Source organism: Schistocerca nitens, chromosome 1 (assembly GCF_023898315.1).
Source record: "Schistocerca nitens isolate TAMUIC-IGC-003100 chromosome 1, iqSchNite1.1, whole genome shotgun sequence".
NCBI classification, from domain to species: Eukaryota; Metazoa; Arthropoda; class Insecta; order Orthoptera; family Acrididae; genus Schistocerca; species Schistocerca nitens.
Genome location: NC_064614.1, coordinates 124147339 through 124169765, shown reverse-complemented (window position 1 = coordinate 124169765; position 22427 = coordinate 124147339). Strand labels below are relative to the sequence as shown.

The 22427-nt window shown below is 42.7% G+C and overlaps 1 protein-coding gene across 1 annotated transcript in view; it reads left to right on the top strand.

Moving 5' to 3' along the window:
• The window catches only part of LOC126203939 (nephrin-like), a 183151-nt gene that overhangs the window by 45743 nt on the left and 114981 nt on the right, over window positions 1-22427 (top strand). Inside the window, exon 5 of the mRNA XM_049938675.1 lies at window positions 5595-5740. Within this exon, the coding sequence (XP_049794632.1) occupies window positions 5595-5740 (146 nt within the window). The remainder of the gene's footprint in view (window positions 1-5594; window positions 5741-22427) is intronic.

The window sequence follows — 22427 nt, the reverse complement described above, 5'->3', positions numbered from 1 at the left end:
AACAGCAACACAAATCGACTTGCCTTAAACGACAATCGCTGCTAACGTTGTAGATTGTGTAATGGTATTATCATGGCATGGTTTTTGGCCATATAAAAACGTAATTACGACGCCGAGAAGATCAGTAATAGGGCGAGGCCAACTCTACTGCCGTGACTACATCGCCGGCAAGTTAACAGCCACTGCAAATTACGCCACGATTACCAACAGCCTTCCACGAAATTGTTTATATTTGTCATTCTGTAAATGGACTGCGTATTTGTGAGATTTGCTTGATTTTAATAATAATCTTGTTGCTGCTAAAATCTCTTACACCCCTGAGTATCCCAAATCACAAACCTGGACAGGAATCATATCCTAGTGAATTTAATTCCGAATCTCGTAATATATTATGCAAAGACTTACTTGGCAGCTGTAAAAACAGTTTTGATTGCTTTCTAATGTGTGGAGTTACAGTGTTTAAAGTTCAGTTTTATAGTTTGAGAAATACTCCACTTCCAGTGCACTTTTAAATCAGTCTGCAGCTATTTTCTTAAACAATTTGCCTTTCTCGAAAAGCTGCCTGAAAATATTAAAGTTACTTTGAAATGAAAAAGATTATTAATTGTGGCATTTATACACTTTGACCCGAATTGTGAAGTTTTATCAGTGTTCATTTCATGAGAAAGTGGTTGAATTTGAAATTAATGTTGTGTTCGCATTTGCACAGCCAGCTATATTTTGAATAGTTTAAAAGACTGCTTATCGGACCACATTTGTTATTTAAAGAGTTACAGTTCGTTGTGTTTTACATACTTAATAATGAAGCAAAGCAATGGCTCCTTCAGAGCCGGTGTAGTTAGATTTGAATTCTGTTTAATTGCTTAAAATCGAACTTAAGAAAGAAATATTTACTATGTTTGCTACTCTAATGCAAATTGGTTAACGCGCAGTCATGGATATTCTTAATGAGCGCTGACGTTAAAGATTATGATCATTAACAGACCCCATGATTTGAATCAGAATCGTTTCATGCGCTTTCCTGTTTAGTAATGCTACTAGTCTTAGCCGGCCGCGGTGGTCTAGCGGTTCTAGGCGCTGAGTCCGGAACCGCGCGACTGCTACGGTCGCAGGTTCGAATCCTGCCTCGGGCATGGATGTGTGTGATGTCCTTAGGTTAGTTAGGTTTAAGTAGTTCTAAGTTCTAGGGGACTGATGACCACAGATGTTTAGTCCCATAGTGCTCAGAGCCATTTGAACCACTTTTACTAGTCTTATATGTGTTAGCGATTGGTTCCATAAACTGTTGCATATAGTTCGTATGTTATTGTTTGCTATCTCATTGGCTATTTGTTTATCTGATTCTCAAGATAGTAGTACAGTTGAAACTTACTGGCAGATTGAAACTGTGTGCCGGATCGAGACTGGAATTCGGGAACTTTGCCTTTCGCGGGCAAGTGCTCTACCAACTGAGCTACCCTAGCACGACTCAGGACCCGTCCTCACAGCTGCAATTCTGCCAGTGCCTCGTCTGCTGCCTCCCAAACTTCACAGAAGCTCTGTGTACATGAATACAGCCTTTAAGCTCTTCTGGTCTCAAATCTCCAGCAATACGAGCCACAATCATCCGCTACTGCTAACGAGATGTTAATCACAGCACTGCTCCGCCCAGACTTCTTACCCGTCACAAAGGACGAGTTGTAACTTGGGCGCCGACCACACCTTTCCTACTCCTCCAGGCTACCTCCGTAGTTGTGTGGCTTCCCTCATCTTTTACAATCAAACCTAACTTCTCTAACTGCGGACCAAGTCATTTACAGTACATTAAATAACAATCACTCCAGTAGTTATTTAAATTCACAAGCATAGTTTAAACAACATCGTTCACATAACTGAAATATCTATACATAGTCAAAGAATTTCCATGATAGATACAACACTACATAAGCAACACTAGAAATTGACATGGAAATATCGATACAGATACACAATAGATCGAAAATAGGTGTTACGAGTACACTGAGGATAAAAAGTCATTGGCTAACGCTGAGAACATATACGAATGACGGTAGTATCGCGTACTCAGGACACAAAAGGGCCATCATTTATACGCAGATGATTCTTATAAAAAGGTTTCCGAGGTGATTGTGACCCCACGACGGGGGTTAACACAGTTTGAAACTAAACGCATGGGACATTATGTTCCGGAAATCGTTAGGGAATTGAACATTCCGAGATACGCATTGTCTAGTGTGTGCTGAGAATACCAACCTTCAGTCACTACTTTCCACCACAGACAACGCAGTGGCCGAAGGCCTTCACTTAACAGTCGAGACCAGCGGCGTTTGCGTAGAGTTTCAGTCGTAACACACAAACAACACTAAATGAAATAACAGCAGAAATCAATGTCGGACTTACGTACAACGAACATTCCCCTTAAGACAGTGCGACGAAATTAAGCAATAATGGGCAATCGCAGCAGATGACCGCCTCTCCTGGGTTCGTGACCACATCGGTGGGACACTAGACGACTAGAAAACCGTGCCCTGATCAGGTGATTCCCGATTTCAGGTGATAAGAGCTGATGGTATGGTTCGAGTGTGGCTCAGTCCCCACGAAGCGACGGATCCAGGCTGTTAACAAGGTACTGTGCACGTTGGTGGGGGCTCCGTAGTGGTGTGGGCTGTCTTTACCCGAAATGGACTGGCTCCTCTGCTCCAACTCAACCACCTGAGAGCATCTGAAGCCGTTCACGGACTTCAAGTTCCCAAAGAACGATGGAATTTTTGTGGATGGCAATGTACCGTGTCACCGGACCACAATTGTTCGCGATTGGTTTGAAGAACATTCTGAACAGTTCGAACGAATGATTTGGCCACCCAGATCGTCAGACGTGAATCCCATCGAACATTTATGTGACATAATGGAATGGTCAGGTCGTACACAAGTTGCTGGAGTGACAAACACTTTCGCGATTATGGACGGCTATAGACACAGCATGGCTCAGTATTTCCACAGGGGACTTCCAACTATTTGTTGAGTCCACGCCACTCAAAATTGCTGCACTATGCCAGGCAAAAGGAGGTCCGACACGATATTGGGAGCTATCCCGTGAATTCTGACACTTCAGTGTATTTCGCAGTTGTGGTGTTATGTTGTCAGCACTGTTTGCATGCGTTGCACGTAACTGTTTTATGATTTGAAACGTGGTCCACGTAGGCTGCATTACTTTATTACCTATGTCATTGGCCATTTTTTTAAAAAAATATTATTTTTTGTGCCGTACCACAGCCGCAACGTTGTATCGGGTTTGCTACCGGATCCTAAAATCAACTTGACTCGATATTTCGGCGATCCAACTGTTCGCCATCTTTAGGAAATGCTGCTTCTGCTGATGAGTCCCGCTGAGAACTGACGCCAGGTTGCAAAACTAGGGAGCGGAATGGCACTGTGAGATGTAATAACAAAGAATTTAGCAATAATTCACATTTTTTTCTCATTAACAGTAAGACACACACAGGAGTTAAAATATAGTTACTTGGGATGCTGGCACTTGCATCGACACATTGTACATTATACAGCGCAGCATCTGGACCAACACATGTGGGGCAAGACTGCTAAATTACTGGATATATTATCTAGATCACACATACCACGTTCAGATTGGTCACTCACACAACGAAAGGTAGAATTTAGAAAAAAAAATTCCCTATTCCACACGTAAGCTCACTAGGTCATAGCGCGACTGCCTTTAACAGTCAGTTTCAGAGAACAAAGTCCATTTTAGAACGAAGTCCACTTCTAAAATTTCGTACACCTCCGTAATTTTGTAAATAAGTTTACCAAATAAGAACACATCTACTCCGTCATGAAACTGAGACTTCAATTCGATCACGAGAGGTGTTTGCGTCGAACTGGAGCCTCATGGTGTACAAAGAAACACACGTGGTGCACCAGAGCATGGGATACTAAGTCCATGGGAATGAAATAAAAGTTGGACGGTAAATTTAATAAAATTTAGTACAAGCATTCCACAAAGCACACAACACACTCATACATAGTACGCTTAACTAACTAAAGTTGTACAACATGTGGTGGCACCGCTCGTTCACGCCAAGTTACATTTGCACAAAACATCTCATCGAATAAACTGAATATTACTGAAATTAACACAGTTCCCTGACTGAATTAGTTGGTGCGGCATGGTTATCAATGCCACGAACCAAAGTGACTGCCGGAAACTCAAACAGAGCTCTCACACATTTCATCTCAGCAAACAGAGATACTACACAGAACATCTGTACTCACCAGCATCCTAGGGAAGAGTAACCTAATTGTCTCTCCAATGCGAGGTCCACACATGACGACCGGAAGGGCTCAGAAAGTGTGAGCAGCATCTGTCTGTACCAACCTCACAATGGGTGCTAACCAGTCGCCACTAACGACTCTCTGACCCAACGTAGCTGTATTCGAAGCTCTACAAAGTGGTTGGCTACACTGCTCTTAACATTCATAGAACCATGTAGCGGTTCACGTGGAGCCGTTACAGTGTAACATAATGAATCAATAGCCACAGTGAGTGGAAAATAAAAGGATCAATAATAACCATTTTTGTATGTTGTACTTACTGGATTAACTTGTTTATTAAGGGGGTAGGACGTCAAACGCGCCGACTTGGAGCAGAAGAGGCATCTCAGGACATTTTAATTTCCAGTGTCTATACTTTTACAAATAAATTCATAAAACTATGTCAGCATCACCACGAAGGATTCAGGATTCACACTCATCGCAGTGGAAGTTCGAAAACATAACGAAATAATTTTTTTTACGTGCGAAATTTCATCATTTTTCCACTAACTAATGGCTACATTTGTTACTATAGGTACACTTTTCTTCATAAGCTAGAGAGATTCTTCGATGAATTTTGCACAGCATACATACCATACTCACAGGTGTATGAAACTAGAATTTATTTAATTTATGAAAAAATGAATGAACTTTTATATTTTAAACTTCATGTTTAGAAAAAAACACAAATTTTATAGTTAATTACCTCAATTTTTACCACAGTTTTTAATAGATTTGGAAATTCTAGAGTTTCATACACCTTTAAGTATGGTTTGTATGCTGTGCAAAATTCATCGAAGAATCTCTCTTACTTATGAAGAAAAGTGTACCTATAGCAACAAATGCTGCCATTAGTAAGTGAAAAAAATGATGAAATTTCACACGTAAAAAAATTACTTCATTATGTTTTCGAACTTCCACTGCTATGAGTGTAAATTCTGAATCCTTCCTGGTCATGCTGACAAAGTTTTATGAATTTATTTGTAAAAGTATAGACAGTAGAAAGTGAAATGTCCTGTGGTGCCTCTCCTGCTCCAAGTCGGCCTGTTTGATGTGCTACCCCCCCTTAAAAGGCTGTATCGTATTCTACAGTTAGTTTGTCTTGATGTGTTACATTACAATGTGGATTGTGAATGTTATTTTGACACCAATGTAAGTTAGTATTAGGACATAGCCAAGGGTGTAAAGTAAAAAGAATACTCATACAGACACATTACATCGTGGCAGTAAGTATGGCATGTGAGATAAGCGGTGTGCTGTTGTTGCAGTGTCTCCACTGTGGGTGCGGTTGACGGTGCCGCGTGACCCCCTGGAGGCGGGTCGCCGCTACACGCTGCGCTGTGAGGCGGCGGGTTCCAGGCCCCCCGCCACCATCTCCTGGTTCCGCGCTGGCAGGCACGTCGCCACCTCACAGGTCAGAACGCCTCTAGCACTGCTACTACCAGTCCTAGACTGCTGGCCTTTGAAAAGGATAGGAAGTGACGAAATTTTACTTGTTGTGCATGTAAAGTGTAGCAGAAAGAGTACATGATTGAATTTGTGTGGCTTTTTAATTTTACTCTCTCTCTCTGTTTCTTTAATCTCTTTTTTTGTGAGTGTGTGAGTGGGCAGAGGAGGTGGTTGTCAAACACCTGATTGGTTCGATGGGGCCTCCCACAAATTCTTCTCATGTGCTAACCTCTTCTAGCCAAAGTAGTACTTACACCTTATGTCCTGAATTGTTTGTTGGATGCATTCTAATCTCTGCCTCCTCTGAAGTTTTTGCCCTCTACAGCTCCCTGTAGTGCCACGGTAGTTGTCCATGATGCCATGCAGTGTCGTTCTGTCTTCTTGTTCTCCACATACTCCTTTCTTCGCCGATTCTGCAGAGACGCTCCTCAATCCTTGTCTCATCTGTTCACCTAATTTTCAACATTCTCTCAAACACTTCGATTCTTTTCTTTTCCTATTTTACCGCTGTCCACAACTCACTACCATACAGTGCTGCGTTCCAAACGTACATTCTCAGAAATTTATTTCTGAAATCCTGTCAAATGTTTAATACTACAAAACTTCTCTTGGCCAGGAATGCCCTTTTTGCCAGTGCTAGTATGTTTTTTTTTGTCTCATCCTTCTTTCAGCCGTCATGCGACACTTTGCTTCAAAGGTAGCAAAATTCGTAAATTTGGCTGCTTCGCAGTCGCCGGTTTTGATGTTAAGTTTACCACTACTCTCCTGTTTGCTGCTCTTCATTAATTAGGTCTTCCTTCAGTTTACTGTCACTCCGTATATTTTACTCACTACATTGTTCATTCTGTTCGACATGTCGTTTAATTCTTCTTCTCTTTCACTGAAATATCGTTCTTGTGAAATACAACTAGCTCTTTATACTCATGAAGTAATGAGTGCTATCGACAGGGGATGTCAAATTGATACCATATTTTTAGATTTTCAGAAGACTTTCGACACCTTTCCTCACAAGCGTAGTCCGCAGCTCGTGGTCGTGTGGTAGCGTTCTCGCTTCCCGCGCCCGGGTACCCGGGTTCGATTCCCGGCGGGGTCAGGGATTTTCTCTGCCTCGTGATGACTGGGTGTTGTGTGATGTCCTTAGGTTAGTTAGGTTTAAATAGTTCTAAGTTCTAGGGGACTGATGACCATAGATGTTAAGTCCCATAGTGCTCAGAACCATTTGAACCATTTGAACCTCACAAGCGTCTTCTAACCAAACTGCGTGCCTGTGGAATATCGCCTCAGCTGTGCGACTGGATTCATGATTTCCTGTCAGAAAGGTCACAGTTCGTAGTAATAGACGGGAAGTCATCGAGTAAAACAGAAGAAATATCCGGCGTTTCCCAATGAAGTGTTGTAGGCTCTCTGTTGATCCTGATCTATATTAACGACACGGGAAATAATGTAAGCAGCCGCCTTAAACTGTTTGCAGAAGATGCTGTCATTTACCGTCTTGTTAAGTCATGAGATGACCAAAACGAATTGTAAAATGATTTAGATAAGATATCTGTATGGTGCGAAAAGTGGTAATTGTCCTTGAATAAAGAAAAGTGTGAAGGAATCCGCTAAATTTCAATTATGCGGTGAGCCACACATATCTGAAGGCAGTAAATTCAACTAAAAACTTAGGGATTACAATTACAAATAAGCTAAACTGGAACGATCACATAATGTCGTGAGTAGAGCAAACCAAATAATGCGATTCATTGGCAGAAAACTTAGATGGTGCAACAGGTCTACTAAAGAGACTGCTTACACCACGCTTGTCCGCCCTATTCTGGAGTATTGCTGTGCGGTGTGGGATCCGCATCAGGTGGGACTGACGGGTAACATCTAAAAAATTCAAAGAAGAGCAGCTCGTTTTGTATCTTTGCGAAATAGGGGTGATAGGGCCACAGACATGATACGTGGATTGGAGTGGCAGTCATTTTAAAAAAAAGGCGCTTTTCGTTGCAACGGGATCTTCTCATGAAATTACAGTCACTAGTTTTCTCCTCTGATAGCGAAAACATTCCATTGGCACCCACCTACAAAGGGAGAAATGATCATCACGATAAAATAAGAGAAATCAGGGCTCGCACAGAATAATTTAAGTGCTCGTTTTTCGCGCGTGCCGTTCGAGAGTGGAACGTTAGAGAGACAGCTTGAAGGTGGTTCATTAAACCCTCTGCCAGGCACTTTATTGTGAATAGCAGAGTATTAACTTAGATGTAGATGTAGAAGATCGCAATGTAATCAGCAAATTTTATCTTTGATGTCCTTTGACCTTAAACGTTTCTTTTATTTTCGTCACTGCTTCTTCGATGTATAGATTGAACGGAGGGACCAAAGTCTGCAGCCCTGTCTTACAAAATGTTTAATGCCCGTCTGGTTCTTCAAGCCTTACTGTACCTCTTGGTTCTTCTAAATGTTTTGTATGACCCGTCTTTTCCTACAGCTTACTCCTACTTTTCTCAGAGATTCGAAAATTTGGCACCATTCTGTACCGTCGAACTCTTTTCTAGGTTGACAAATCCTACGAATTTTTCCGTAGTCTTGTTCTCAGTATCAAACGCAACGTCTGAACCTCCTCTATGGTGCATTTACCTTCCAGAAAGCCAAAGTAAACGTCATCTAACAGATCCTCAATTCGCTTTTCCATTCTTCTGTGTATTATTGTTGTCAGCAACTTTGATTCATGGGTCGCTAGGCTGAATGTGTGATAACTGAGAGCATACAGGACACAAAATTTAGTAAACACAGCTACGGACACGACAGAAATCGTAAACTATTGATACATTACTCATGAGAATTATCGTAAGAGACGTATCCAAATCATAATAGTACCGAAAGAGCAGTATCGATACCTTGAGCTATCGATACTTACCTTAGTTAAAAAGATTAGAGTACATACTCTCTATCTCCTCCAGTCTTTCGAGCTCTTTTTTTAAAAATCTGTTTGTAGCAGTGAGAAATAATCGATTTTTAAGGATTTTAAATAGGTTAACAGGAGCAGTAAACCGAGCAATGTTTTTATTCACATCACAGATAGCAATGTTTAAAAATTTGGAATTTGAAATATGAAATTAAAGAGCAGGTTATCAGAGAAGCAGCTGGCTGAAACCCAAAAGAAATTAATTTAAATCTTATCTAAACTTCCCATTCTTCCTCCGTACAGTCACTCGAAATCAATATTTTATCGTCCGCCTCCGGTAGCTGAGTGGTCTGCGCGACAAAATGTCAAATCCTAAGGGCCCGGGTTCGATTCCCGGCTGGGTCGGAGCTTTTCTCCGCTCAGTGACTGGGTGTTGTGTTGTCCTAATCATCAGCATTTCATCCCCATCGACGCGCAAGTCGCTGAAGTGGCGTCAAATCGAAAGACTTCCACCCGGCGAACGGTTTTCCCGATGGGAGGCCCTAGTCACACGACATTTTTATTAATATTTTATCGAATCGTTTCGCTGATAATCTGTTACTTGACGTAGAAAATACTAGCTTGGAGGACACTGATCTCGCTGGAATTGTCAGGTAGTGGTTGGCGATCTTACACAACTGGGGGAATAGAACATCCACGTCTTCCTATTGCTCTAAAGGATTAGAGCGTACTGGTGACAAGGCTCGCTCCATCTTTTTGATCTGTCAGGGCAGGTTCGCAAGAGGTGAGAGCTGAATCTTTTTTCTTTTGTTCCTTCTGTGGTATAATGTGTTATAATAACTTCATTGTCATATATCCTTTGAGAGAAGAAGTAATATCTGGTTCGCTGTTGCTGATCCAGTGGTAGCAACAACAATGTTTCTGATCTACATCTACGTGACTACTCTGCAATTCACACCTAATTTCTTGGCAAAGCGTACTCAGAATTGTTTTCAGATTATTTGTCTACTGTTGCACTCTGGAATAGTACTTGAGAAAAATAAACACCTAAATCTTTTTGTGCGAGCTTCTAATTCTCTTATCTTATCACGATGGTCATTTCTCCCTATGTAGGTGGGAGTGCACAAAATATTTTCGCATTCCGAGGAGAAAGTTGGTGATTGAAATTTCGTGAAAAGATCTCCCTGCAATGGGAAACGTCGTTATCCTGATTTCCAACCGAACTCCAGTATCACATCCGTGACAGTTTCACTCATATTTCGCGATAATTCAAACAGAATTGCCCTTCTTCGAACTTTTTCAGTATCTCCCGTCGCTCCTACCTGGTAAGGATCCTATACCGCGCAGCTACCCTCCACAAGGTGGGGGACAAGAGTAGTGTTGGCAGTCTCTTTAGTAGATTTGTTGCACCTTGTAAGTGTTTTGCCAATAAAACACAGTGTTCTATTCGCCTTCCGCACAACTTTATCTATGTGGTCCCTCCAGTTCTTGCTGCAAAGAGGTCCTTTTCCTGATTCGGGGTAGAATGTAGAGCTGTACAGTCCTGCGTAATCGAGTGAACACTATGGCCATGTTTGTAGCGCCGGGCGTTGAGTATTGTCCTCATGAAACATAGCGATGCAGTCATGAAATACACTCCTGGAAATGGAAAAAAGAACACATTGACACCGGTGTGTCAGACCCACCATACTTGCTCCGGACACTGCGAGAGGGCTGTACAAGCAATGATCACACGCACGGCACAGCGGACACACCAGGAACCGCGGTGTTGGCCGTCGAATGGCGCTAGCTGCGCAGCATTTGTGCACCGCCGCCGTCAGTGTCAGCCAGTTTGCCGTGGCATACGGAGCTCCATCGCAGTCTTTAACACTGGTAGCATGCCGCGACAGCGTGGACGTGAACCGTATGTGCAGTTGACGGACTTTGAGCGAGGGCGTATAGTGGGCATGCGGGAGGCCGGGTGGACGTACCGCCGAATTGCTCAACACGTGGGGCGTGAGGTCTCCACAGTACATCGATGTTGTCGCCAGTGGTCGGCGGAAGGTGCACGTGCCCGTCGACCTGGGACCGGACCGCAGCGACGCACGGATGCACGCCAAGACCGTAGGATCCTACGCAGTGCCGTAGGGGACCGCACCGCCACTTCCCAGCAAATTAGGGGCACTGTTGCTCCTGGGGTATCGGCGAGGACCATTCGCAACCGTCTCCATGAAGCTGGGCTACGGTCCCGCACACCGTTAGGCCGTCTTCCGCTCACGCCCCAACATCGTGCAGCCCGCCTCCAGTGGTGTCGCGACAGGCGTGAATGGAGGGACGAATGGAGACGTGTCGTCTTCAGCGATGACAGTCGCTTCTGCCTTGGTGCCAATGATGGTCGTATGCGTGTTTGGCGCCGTGCAGGTGAGCGCCATAATCAGGACTGCATACGACCGAGGCACACAGGGCCAACACCCGGCATCATGGTGTGGGGAGCGATCTCCTACACTGGCCGTACACCACTGGTGATCGTCGAGGGGACACTGAATAGTGCACGGTACATCCAAACCGTCATCGAACCCATCGTTCTACCATTCCTAGACCGGCAAGGGAACTTGCTGTTCCAACAGGACAATGCATGTCCGCATGTGTCCCGTGCCACCCAACGTGCTCTAGAAGGTGTAAGTCAACTACCCTGGCCAGCAAGATCTCCGGATCTGTCCCCCATTGAGCATGTTTGGGACTGGATGAAGCGTCGTCTCACGCGGTCTGCACGTCCAGCACGAACGCTGGTCCAACTGAGGCGCCAGGTGGAAATGGCATGGCAAGCCGTTCCACAGGACTACATCCAGCATCTCTACGATCGTCTCCATGCGAGAATAGCAGCCTGCATTGCTGCGAAAGGTGGATATACACTGTACTAGTGCCGACATTGTGCATGCTCTGTTGCCTGTGTCTATGTGCCTGTGGTTCTGTCAGTGTGATCATGTGATGTATCTGACCCCAGGAATGTGTCAATAAAGTTTCCCCTTCCTGGGACAATGAATTCACGGTGTTCTTATTTCAATTTCCAGGAGTGTATTTCGTGCCAGAGTAGCTCTAAATTTAAACGGAGATTGCTAGTAGGGTAAGCTGCTTTCATACTTGATCTAATCGAGTGAACAGTTCAGAATCTCACTACTGGGAACATTGTCAGGATGTGTGCATGTAACCAGTGGTAAGTGCCAAAAAGTGTGGCTAACAATAGTAGATCCCGGCGGAGGTTCGAGTCCTCCTTCGGGCATGGGTGTGTGTGTTTGTCCTTAGGATAATTTAGGTTACGTAGTGTGTAAGCTTAGGGTCTAATGACCTTAACAGTTAAGTCCCATAAGATTTCACACACATTTGAACATTTTCCCGTAAGATTTCATACACATTTGAACAGTAGTAACGTGTGCGGTTTTCATGCGAGGTTAATGGCTTTCACGGGCGGTTTGAGGAAGTACGAGGTTGATGTCAATAACTACGGCTCAGATAAAGATCCTGTACGCAAATGACCTTCTGCGGATGTTGCTAATCATGGAAATGTGAATAATTAGTTAAGCAAGTAAACAACGTTAAGTCGTACCCCTTACCAATGTTCACGTGATTTACGCCAGTGTGATGACAGAAATGTTAAGGGACGTCCTTTACATCACATACTACTTATTGACATGTTTGTACCTCATTATTTCAAAACGTAGTAATGCAAATCGTAGTATCATTAACTGTAACAATTCGGATCTTTTAAATGCATATTTTTCAGAGGTTTCGCAGTTATGTATCGTTAATTCGCCCTGTAAATAAAGAGTGTTAAGTGAATTTTAATCCATGTCAGGCAAATTCAATCTGCAAGTAAACAATGTTAAGTACCCCTTGACGTCTTTTTAAGCAAAAAATTTTTGGATACAATTTAGAGTTTTAATACTATGTCGCAACTCCAGAAACATTTGAAAAAAAAATGAATAAAAAATCGTAAGGGATGTATTTGAACTACCTTATTTATTACATTTTGTTGAAACTTTACTCTGTAATTTCTCGAAACAACCGCGTTGTCTCTTACCATTATTTATAGCCCCGAGATCTACAATTGTTATTATTGCAGCTGTGTCTGACATTGTGTAATCAAAGTAGTTAGTTAGTTAAGTCTTCCACTAATCAATCTCATTGTAACCGTTATGATGTAGAACGTGTTAAGCGAAAAACAAATGCACACATGAATTTTTAAATTTTTTTTAAAGCTTAAATTTTTTATTACCTACCCCATTCCCTCAAATGGCACAAAATGCATATATTATACCTATAGATTTATTTATTCCTACACAAGAATTCATCTATGGTATAGAAGAAGTTGTCAAGGAGATATGATTTCAATTTATTCTTGAAAATATTGATGCTGTCCGTTGGAAATTTTATTCCATCTGGTAATTTATCGAACGTTTTACAGCAGCGCGTTTTACCCCTTTCTGTGCCAAAGATAGGTTAAGTAGAGGTCAGTGTAAGTCCTTCTTTCTTCTCGTATTGTAATCATGAATGTCACTGTTGTTTTTAAACTGGTCCATGTTGTTCAGAAGAAATTTTGTTACTACGTAAATATACTATGAGGCTGTTGTAAGAATTCCTATCCTTTTAAAGAGATGCCTACAATATGTCCACCCATGAGCCACACGCATTATTCTGATCACTTTCTTTTGAGCAGTGAATAATTTTTACCTAAGTGTTGAGTTACTCCAAAATATTGCTTGTTACCATTTCCCAGCACCCCATCTCTTTTTCCTCCCTTAGCCTACATAATTCCAAATCCACGTTTTCTAATTCAGACATAACGGCACAAATCATTGTCCTATGTTCAGTGATTTTTCTGTCCTTTCTACATAACCTATATTGTCATGGAAGAGCCTCATTATCTATCCGCATTTCCTCGCCGCTACATTCGCCCCAGTGAAACCATAACCAACAGTCTTCACAGAACACCCCATCCTTCAGATTTCTCCGGCAACCACCACATTTGTCACGCATGGTTTGATAGAAAAATTTACACAAAAAATTAGAAAATTTACACAAAAGCAGAGAATAACTTGGCACAAGATCACTGAAGTTTCGTAGCCTGTACTTATACGTAACTAAACGCAAATGTAAACAAACTTTTAAACTTACTTTCGAAAGATCTAATTAACTACCTAAACTGCGTATGACAGGCACGAGTTAATTTAACTTCGAACCTCTAAGTCTAGTCAAAAAATAAAGATCTACCCCCGCCCGAAATTTACACCTAAAATTTAAACAAAATTAATGACTGTACTCTTAGCACTTCGCTTTAGCAAATTTCCTACACGTCTTTGAACAACTTCTGATCCAGTGCAACTCAGCACCAAATTCAACATAGCTGAACGATGAGAATTGTGATTTCAGAAACTCAAGGCAAATAGACACTCCGTTGCACATTCCTGTCAACGCACTAGTTCCACCATTCGTATGAGTGCCCGTCACCTATTGCAGTGATGATCGTCTAATTGAATTTGCCAGTCTAAACGCTGCTTCCGTTGTTAATTATTTTGATATTGCTGACACACACAAAAGCATGACTTGATAAATGAGTTGTAAATTATACTTCAGATATACAATGAAGTGATTTGCTACCAAGTATCAAAGATACAGGATAATGCGTATGGTTGTAGAATTTGTAAATACCATTTCGGAATATTTGACACCCAGTGTAACTACACGCAGTCATTATAAGTGCCGTGGCTATCATTCTCGCTTCAGCTCACATGTAGGTGCTAAAAACCGATTTACCATTTGCCATATGCGTGTATGAGCGCCCTTGACGCATTTCAATAAAGCTGCTGTAATTGCATTTGCCACTCTGCTCACTAAGAAGCACACATCACAGTCTTAATATGCCAGCTCAGTCATCTATGATCTTTAGTAGTCATTTTCGGACTTCATCGTGTTGTGGCACAAGAAGTAACGAAGAGAGGCCAACTTGCGTATATGCAAGATGTCGCAGTAGGAACGGTCAGTATTCAGGGATAGGACAGGAACGATTATTCAAAGCACAAAAGTGTTGTAAAATGAACTGTAAAACGCATACCTTAAGAGCTATAAGCACTTGTTCATCTTCACTAATGTGAAACATGTCTTCATCTTCATCTACATCTCCATCTCTGCTATTCACAATAAGGTGCCTGACAGAGGATTTAATGAAGCACCTTCATGCTGTCTCTCTTCTGTTCCTGTCCGTAGCTCGTGGTCTCGATGTCGCGTTCTCGCTTCCCGGGCACGGGGTCCCGGGTTCGATTCCCAGCGGGGTCAAGGATTTTCACCTGCCTCGAGATGACTGGGTGTTTGTGCTGTCCTCATCATTCATCAAAGTGGCACGATTGGAGTGAGCAAAGGTTGGGAATTTGTATGGGCGCAGATAACCGCGTAGTTGAGCGCCCCACAAACCAAACATCATCATCATCATCTACCGTTCCACTTTCGAACGGCGCGCACGAAAAACAAGCACTTAAATTTTTCTGTGCGAGCCCTGATTTCTCTTATTTGATCGTGATGATCATTTCTCCCTATGTATGTGGGTGCCAAGAGAATGTTGTCGCAACCGGAGGAGTAAAGTGGTGATTGAAATTTCATGAGAAGGTCCCGTCGCAACGAAAAACACCTTTGTTTTCATGATTGTCACTCCAATTCAGGTATCATGTCTGTGGCACTGTTTCCCATATTTTGCGATAATACAGAACGAGCTACCCTTCTTTGAACTTTTTCGTTGTCATCCGTCAGTCGCACCTCATGTGGATCTCACACCGCACAGCAATACTCCAGGATAGGGCGGACAAGCGTGGTGTAAGCTGTTTCTTTAGTAGACATGTTGCACCTTCTAAGTGTTCTTCCAATGAATCGCAGTCTTTGGTTTGCTCTACCCACAACATTATCTATGTGATTGTTCCAATTTAGCTTATTTGTAATTGTAATTCCTAAGTATTTAGTTGAATTTACAGCCTTCAGATTTGTGTGACTTATCGCGTAATCGAAATTTAGCGAATTCCTTTTAGTACACATGTGAATAACTTCAGACTTTTCTTTATTCAGGGTCAACTGCCACTTTTCGCACCATACAGATATCTTACCTAAATAATTTTGCAATTCGTTTTGGTCAGCTGATGACTTTACAAGACGGTAAATGACAGCATCATCTGCAAACAGTCTAAGAGGGCTTCTCTGATTGTCTCTTCTGTCGTAAATATAGATCAGGGACAATACAGGGCCTATAACACTTCCTTGGAGGACAACAGATATTACTTCTCTTTTACTCGATGACCTTTCTGACAGAAAATGAGGAATACAGTCGCACAACCGAGGCGATATTTCATAGGCACGCGTTGAACAAGCGCTGACAGCTCTTAAGACATGTGGATTAGAGCCCGCGTTGACTGGACATTGGGTTTCTTGCTTTGCTCCATACTACCTCATCTGAAAATCGGGAACCAAACTTGGAGCAGATGAGATTTGTTCCATAGTATCGAAGACGAAGTAGTGATCGTAAATCTTAACCCTTGCAATGCAAAACCGGTGTTGGGGAGGGGGCGGGAGCAGAAGGGAAGACCCACCTTTTCAAATTGTTGAAATGTAGTCAGTTACTTCATATTTTAAAATACTGAAAAAATATTCATCATTTTAATGACTTATTCGACCAAATTCCGTATATGTTTTAAATTTTTCAATTAAACTTAACACAAAAAATTAAGTCTTAGGAGTGAATGTCACCTTCCGAATGAATGTCGTATTCAGTATTTTCAAGTTCAGGACCTTATTTTCGCATTTTATCTCGTGAGTAAAAGTCAAAGACGTGCCTGAAAGTGCGTTGTATTGCTGAGAGTGTGCTAAAAGTATATCTTTAAAATGGGTGTTGTTGATGTAGCTCAAGAATAAGTAGCGAATTTTGCTTTTGCAATTCTTTTTAGGTTGGACGTATAGCAACGCCCCCCCCACCCCCCCACCCCCTTTTTAATGCATGTCATGAAAAACGCGCTGATGGATGCAAGGTCGGCGCAGCAGTATTCTATAAAAGAGGACAGACAAGCGTAGTGTAGACAGTCTCCTTAGTAGATCTGTTACATTTTCTAAGTGTCCTGCCAATAAAACACAGTCTTTGGTTAGTCTTCCCCACAACATTTTCTATGTGTTCCTTCCTATTTAAGTTGTTCGTAATGGTAAAATGGTTCAAATGGCTCTGAGCACTATGGGAGTTAACTTCTGAGGTCATCAGTCCCATAGAACTTCTAACTACTTAAACCTAACTAACCTAAGGACATCACACACATCCATACCCGAGGCAGGTTTTGAACCTGCGACCGTAGCGGTCGCGCGCTTCCAGACTGTAGCGCCTAGAACCGCTCGGCCTCTCCCGCCGGCCGTAATTGTAATTCGTAGGTATTTAGTTGATTTACGGCTGACTGATCGATCGTGTAACAGAAGTTTAACGGATTCCTTTTGGCACTCATATGGATGACCTCACACTTTTCGTTATTTACGGTGAATTGACCATTTTCGCACCTTACACATATGTTTTCAGAACCGTTTTGCAATTTGTTGTGATCTTCTGATGACTTTACTAGTCGATCAACGACAGCGTAATCTGCAAACAGTCTAAGACGGCTGCTCAGACTGTCTCCCAAATCGTTTATATAGATAAGGAACAGCAAAGTGCGTATAACACTACCTTGGGGAACGCCGGCAATCACTACTGCTTTTCCCATTGAAGGTGATCGCACTGCTTTGGAGTGTAGAGCGACTGAATTTTTGCTCTTGTGTACAGATTCCAAAGACCAAGGATCGTTCAAAACAATTCAACGAAATTGAAACATGATCTGAAGTGGGACAGAGTGCCTATGCTTTTTTCATTGCTCCTCCTGTGGCGCGATGATGCGTAGATTAAACGGCAGATGGTCCTTCTAAGACCCCCCTCCCCTCTGACCCAGCAGTTCGACAGCACGCTTTGTGGCACCTGTGTACCTTTGTGGAGCACGTTACAAATGTACGTTCGGTCGCGCGGGGTAGCCGCGCGGTCTTGGGCGCCTTGTCACGGTTCGCGCGGTTCCTCCCGCCGGAGGTTCGAGTCCTCCCTGGGGCATGGCTGTGTGTGTTGTCCTTAGCGTAAGTGGTCTTGGGCGCCTTGTAACGGTTCGCGCGGTTCCTCCCGCCGGAGGTTCGAGTCCTCCCTGGGGCATGGCTGTGTGTGTTGTCCTTAGCGTAAGTCAGTTTTAGTTACATTGAGTAGTGTGTAAGCTTAGGGCCCGATGACCTCAGCAGTTTGGTCCCTTGGAACTTACCACTAATTTATAAATTTACAAAAGTACGTTCAGAAATTTCGACATTACGTGAGCTTGGGAACTGTTGTAACGCCTGAGGGTTAGGCAGCCCCTTCGACATTCCTTGGATGGGTTTTGCTGAAAACAGGAGGGCTGAAAGAGCATAAGTACCCTTTGCTACTTCGAATCACGCTCAGATTTCGTTGAATGTTTTGAATAGACCCTTAGTGGTCCCAAGGTGTACACGAGAGCAAAAACTGCGATCGTGCTGCACTCCAAACGGATGCGGCCACTTTCAGTGCGGTTGCAGCCGTACAATGTCCTTGGAGAAAGGCTGATACGTCCGAGATTGTCAGGAGTGTGAAAGGTTGTCGAGAAGATGTTCCTGCTCTTCATCGCACTGCGAACTGTCATTTTCGAGCATACGTGTCGGAATCGACGCTGCAAGACAAGGTATGATTTCATTGACGCCTTTTATGTCACCCCTGAGGCCCTTTCGTGTCCATTCGGCGCGCTGCTTTTCCTCGGCCAACCGAAAGAAAATTGCGTGATTTCAACGCTGGGCCACACTGTTTTGACCTCCATCGCAGATACATTGTAACGTAGCAGATTATTACGAGTTGTCATCTTGCATTGAAAGCGTAGCTTGCGGTGGAGCCGGGAGAAGACCAGATGTTGGTTCTCACGCTGGCGCAGCTGACACTGGCTAATGGACCGAGCGAGCCGTAGACTTGCCTAATTCTGCGTGCGATATGTTTACACATACTCTCTATGAATCTGAAGAAGAGCTATTAAATATTTATCAATCTTTTTAATATTTTTTATATAAAATTCTATAGATAACGCAACCATACAGTTAAAATTCCAAATGAATAACTTCAATACTATTGGAGGTATACATTTTTACCTGAAACACATAATAACCACGCTGTCATTGTGAAACAGAGTTGAGACAGTAATGTATTCATCTGTGGTATCAACTAAAACTACAACCAAGAGGATAGGTTCACATAATCAAATTATCTGCCATTTTCTTTTGTTTCATTACCACAGATTTCTGGCGTGATTAAAAGTACTTAGGGAAATTATTATTCCATCGTGTTTTGGTTGCGTGCGAGTGTTTTGCAGACAGAGAGTGAATAGGGGACATACGTAAAGTGAGAATGTAATATTTTGTTAAAACTATGTAAATGTATGTGCGAGAAAGTTGTTGTGCAGCAGCCGGCCTCTGTGGCCGAGCGGTTCTAGGCGCTTCAGTCCGGAACCGCGTTGCTGCTACGGTCGCAGGTTCGAATCCTGCCTCGGGAAATGGATTTGTGTGATGTACTTAGGTTAGTTAGGATTAAGTAGTTCTAAGTCTCGGGCACTGATGACATCAGATGTTAAGACCCATAGTGCTTAGAGCCATTTTAACCATTTTGTTGTGCAGTAGGAAAATTTGAGACGAATGCCCGAATGAGCTCATTTTGTAAAAGGCAGCAGAAGTGGCGTTGAGTATAAATCTATTAGTAATTTATTTTGTGGAGAGGAATCGTATTTTCTTTCCATGAAATGTTTTTTTTTTTTTTTTTAGTTTCAGAATTACGAGATTTCAAGCCTAAATTACTTTTGGTAATCTGATTGGCTGCCGTTAGAAATACCACGAGTATAGAAGTGCTCGAGATGATCTGATTGGCTGCTTAACATACTGGCCAATAGGATTTCAGCACTTTCCGCGCGTTTGACTTGCGTTTTGTGCCTCCATCTGTGAGTCGAGATAGTCGCTCGGGTGTCATCTTCTCGTAAACACCTAAGTTAAACGACGTTGATCAGGTTTGTAGCAAAATGAAGAAATTCACACATTTTGAGTGGTTCTTGTGTCGTTGATGAAAAACGGTAGCAGAGTTTAGTATTTTGTGAAAGTTTTGTGAGTGATTTATTTTTGGAGATATACGCGTGTGAACATTTCATATCGTCCATAAACTCCACATGGCTTCTTTCGTTCACATAACAAGACATTATGGCGACCACTTCTTTACGAAAAGCCTACTGAAATACTGACTGTATTAACTCGCAAGTAGCCGTGGGTCACTGACGGTTTAGGACGTTCAAAATATCAGACCGGACTAAATATCTTCTTGCTGCTATCGGTTGTGAACTTATAAAAGCGACAGTCACTAACATCCCGTAATTGATGTTGGGATATTAAATACGGACTTGATAGACATTTTACTTTTTTAGAGACTATAAATCAATTTAATGGAAATTTTAGACATTTTTTTTCAAACGGTTCATGCAAGGATACCGAACGCTAGAGAGTTTAATTAACTTTCAGCTACTGCCCATGGACTGGAGCTGTATAGCCTTTACATAGTAGGGATTTAGACGATTTTTCGTCAACGCTGCTGTCGTTGGCTAAACCAGTATCTACCATCGCAGAGTGAAGGGGCGGACAACCTGAAACCTACCCAGGTGGGTGGACTGATTACTTAAAAGACAGTGAGAGACCAACCCGCCCCGCCACAACATCAAAAGAAGGGATGAAATATGGGTAGGAGGGCCTTTGACGAGAATCTCATCGGGTGACACGACCACGGTGACGTTGGGAAGAATTCTGTTGAAATGCAATATCATTAGCCGATACGATGTCATTAACTCACTTTACACCGAGCATAAAGTTCCGAGCTGTGGCCTTTTCTTCGGAAGTTGCCGAGCCGAGCAATGCTTTTGCTTCATTATAGAAAGTGATTGCAGGCAGCTTTGAGCCAAATTTCAAACTTAAATGAGGGATTCAGAGGCAATTCTAGGGTTTGTAATAAGTAATCTTTTAATTCTGTTTCACAGCGTATTTACAGGGTGACAGTTATTGAACTACATGAAATAAAATCGTCATAACTTCTGAACGGTTTGTGTTAGGACGTACAAACTGCACGGTTGGCCGAGGGGCGTGATGGGGATTCGCATGCGCTGTATAGTTTGGTTTAGCGACGAAACCCACTTTCATTTGGATGGGCTCATCATTAAGCAAAATCGGCTCATTTGGGGACAGAGAATCCGCATTTCGCGATCGAGAAGTCTCTTCACCGTCAACGGGTGACTGTGTGGTGTGCAATGTCCTGTCACTGAATAATCGGTGCGATATTCCGTGATGGCACGGTGACTACCGAACAGTACGTGAATGTTTTGGAAGATGATTTCATCCTCATTACTCAAAGTGACGAGGAGCACTTTGGGGATTGCATTCTGGCTCTGGTCCTCGATTGGCCGCCATATTCTTCGGATCTGAACACATGCGACTCCTTTTTGTGGGGCTATATTAAAGACAAGGTGTACAGCAATAGCCCCTAAACCATTGCTGAGCTGAAAATAGCCATTCAGGAGATCATCGATAGCGTCGATTTACCGACACTTCAGCGGGTCATGCAGAATTTCGCTATTCGTCTGCGCCACATCATCACCAATTATGGCAGAAATATGGAACACGTCATAACGTAAATCCGAACATAGTGACGAAGTGACGTTTACATGTTGAATAAAGTGTGTGCACGATGTAGTTTCTAACTAACTTTTTTTTTTTTTTAAAAAAATTCTTTATTTCATCATTATCATGTTACAATGTAACCTACTACCTAAATACATTAGTAGGTCATATATTTAACTATGTCTAAGTTCTATCTGCAGCAATTTGATGTTTAACACTACAGGCTTTTCTTGCTATACTCTATCACCACTATGGAGGTTAATCTACCATACTCACTATACTATGTTACTGTTTGTATAATATTCATTAATTTTAGCTTGTTTTAATTGTGATACTACTTGCTAATGGTTGTTGTTATTGTGACTATTCTACCTGCAGCGTTACAAATGTGCCAGGATAGATACAAACCTACTTTTTGGCCGTTCCCACTGAGCTAATCCCAGTGGGAGTGCCCCTGGCACTGGGCTGGCCGATGACGTATTCGCTGCAGTTCTATACTAATTCTATTACCCTAGTTTGATTTTATAACTAATCTTATGTCTAATGTCGTTTTCGGTGCGTAGTCAAGTCCGGTGGTGATGTACTACCCCCCAACCTATTCCGAAAACCTGGCGGATTCCAGCCGTGAGGCGGCTGGCCAAGTCCACGTCCCGGCGGAACCGGGGGGCGTACGCGACAAGTCTGGTGTTTATTTATTTATCGATTGTTCTCAAGATATTCTCTGAGGACTTTACTCGATATTTTGTTTGTTAGGTGGTTCAAGATATTGAATGTGTTTTCGTGCCTGAGCAAGTGGTACGTGTCGTTGTTCGGCAATTGTTCCCTAAGTTGTTGTGCAACATCGTCGAAGAGGGGACACTCGTACACCACATGGTCTGGAGTGCCCAGCACTGCTCCACAGTCACACGCTGGTGTTGCCCTTTTCCCGAACCGACAAAGATATGTCGGATAGGGTCCGTGCCCAGTAAGAAAGTGCAGCAGTCCCCTTGTTGGT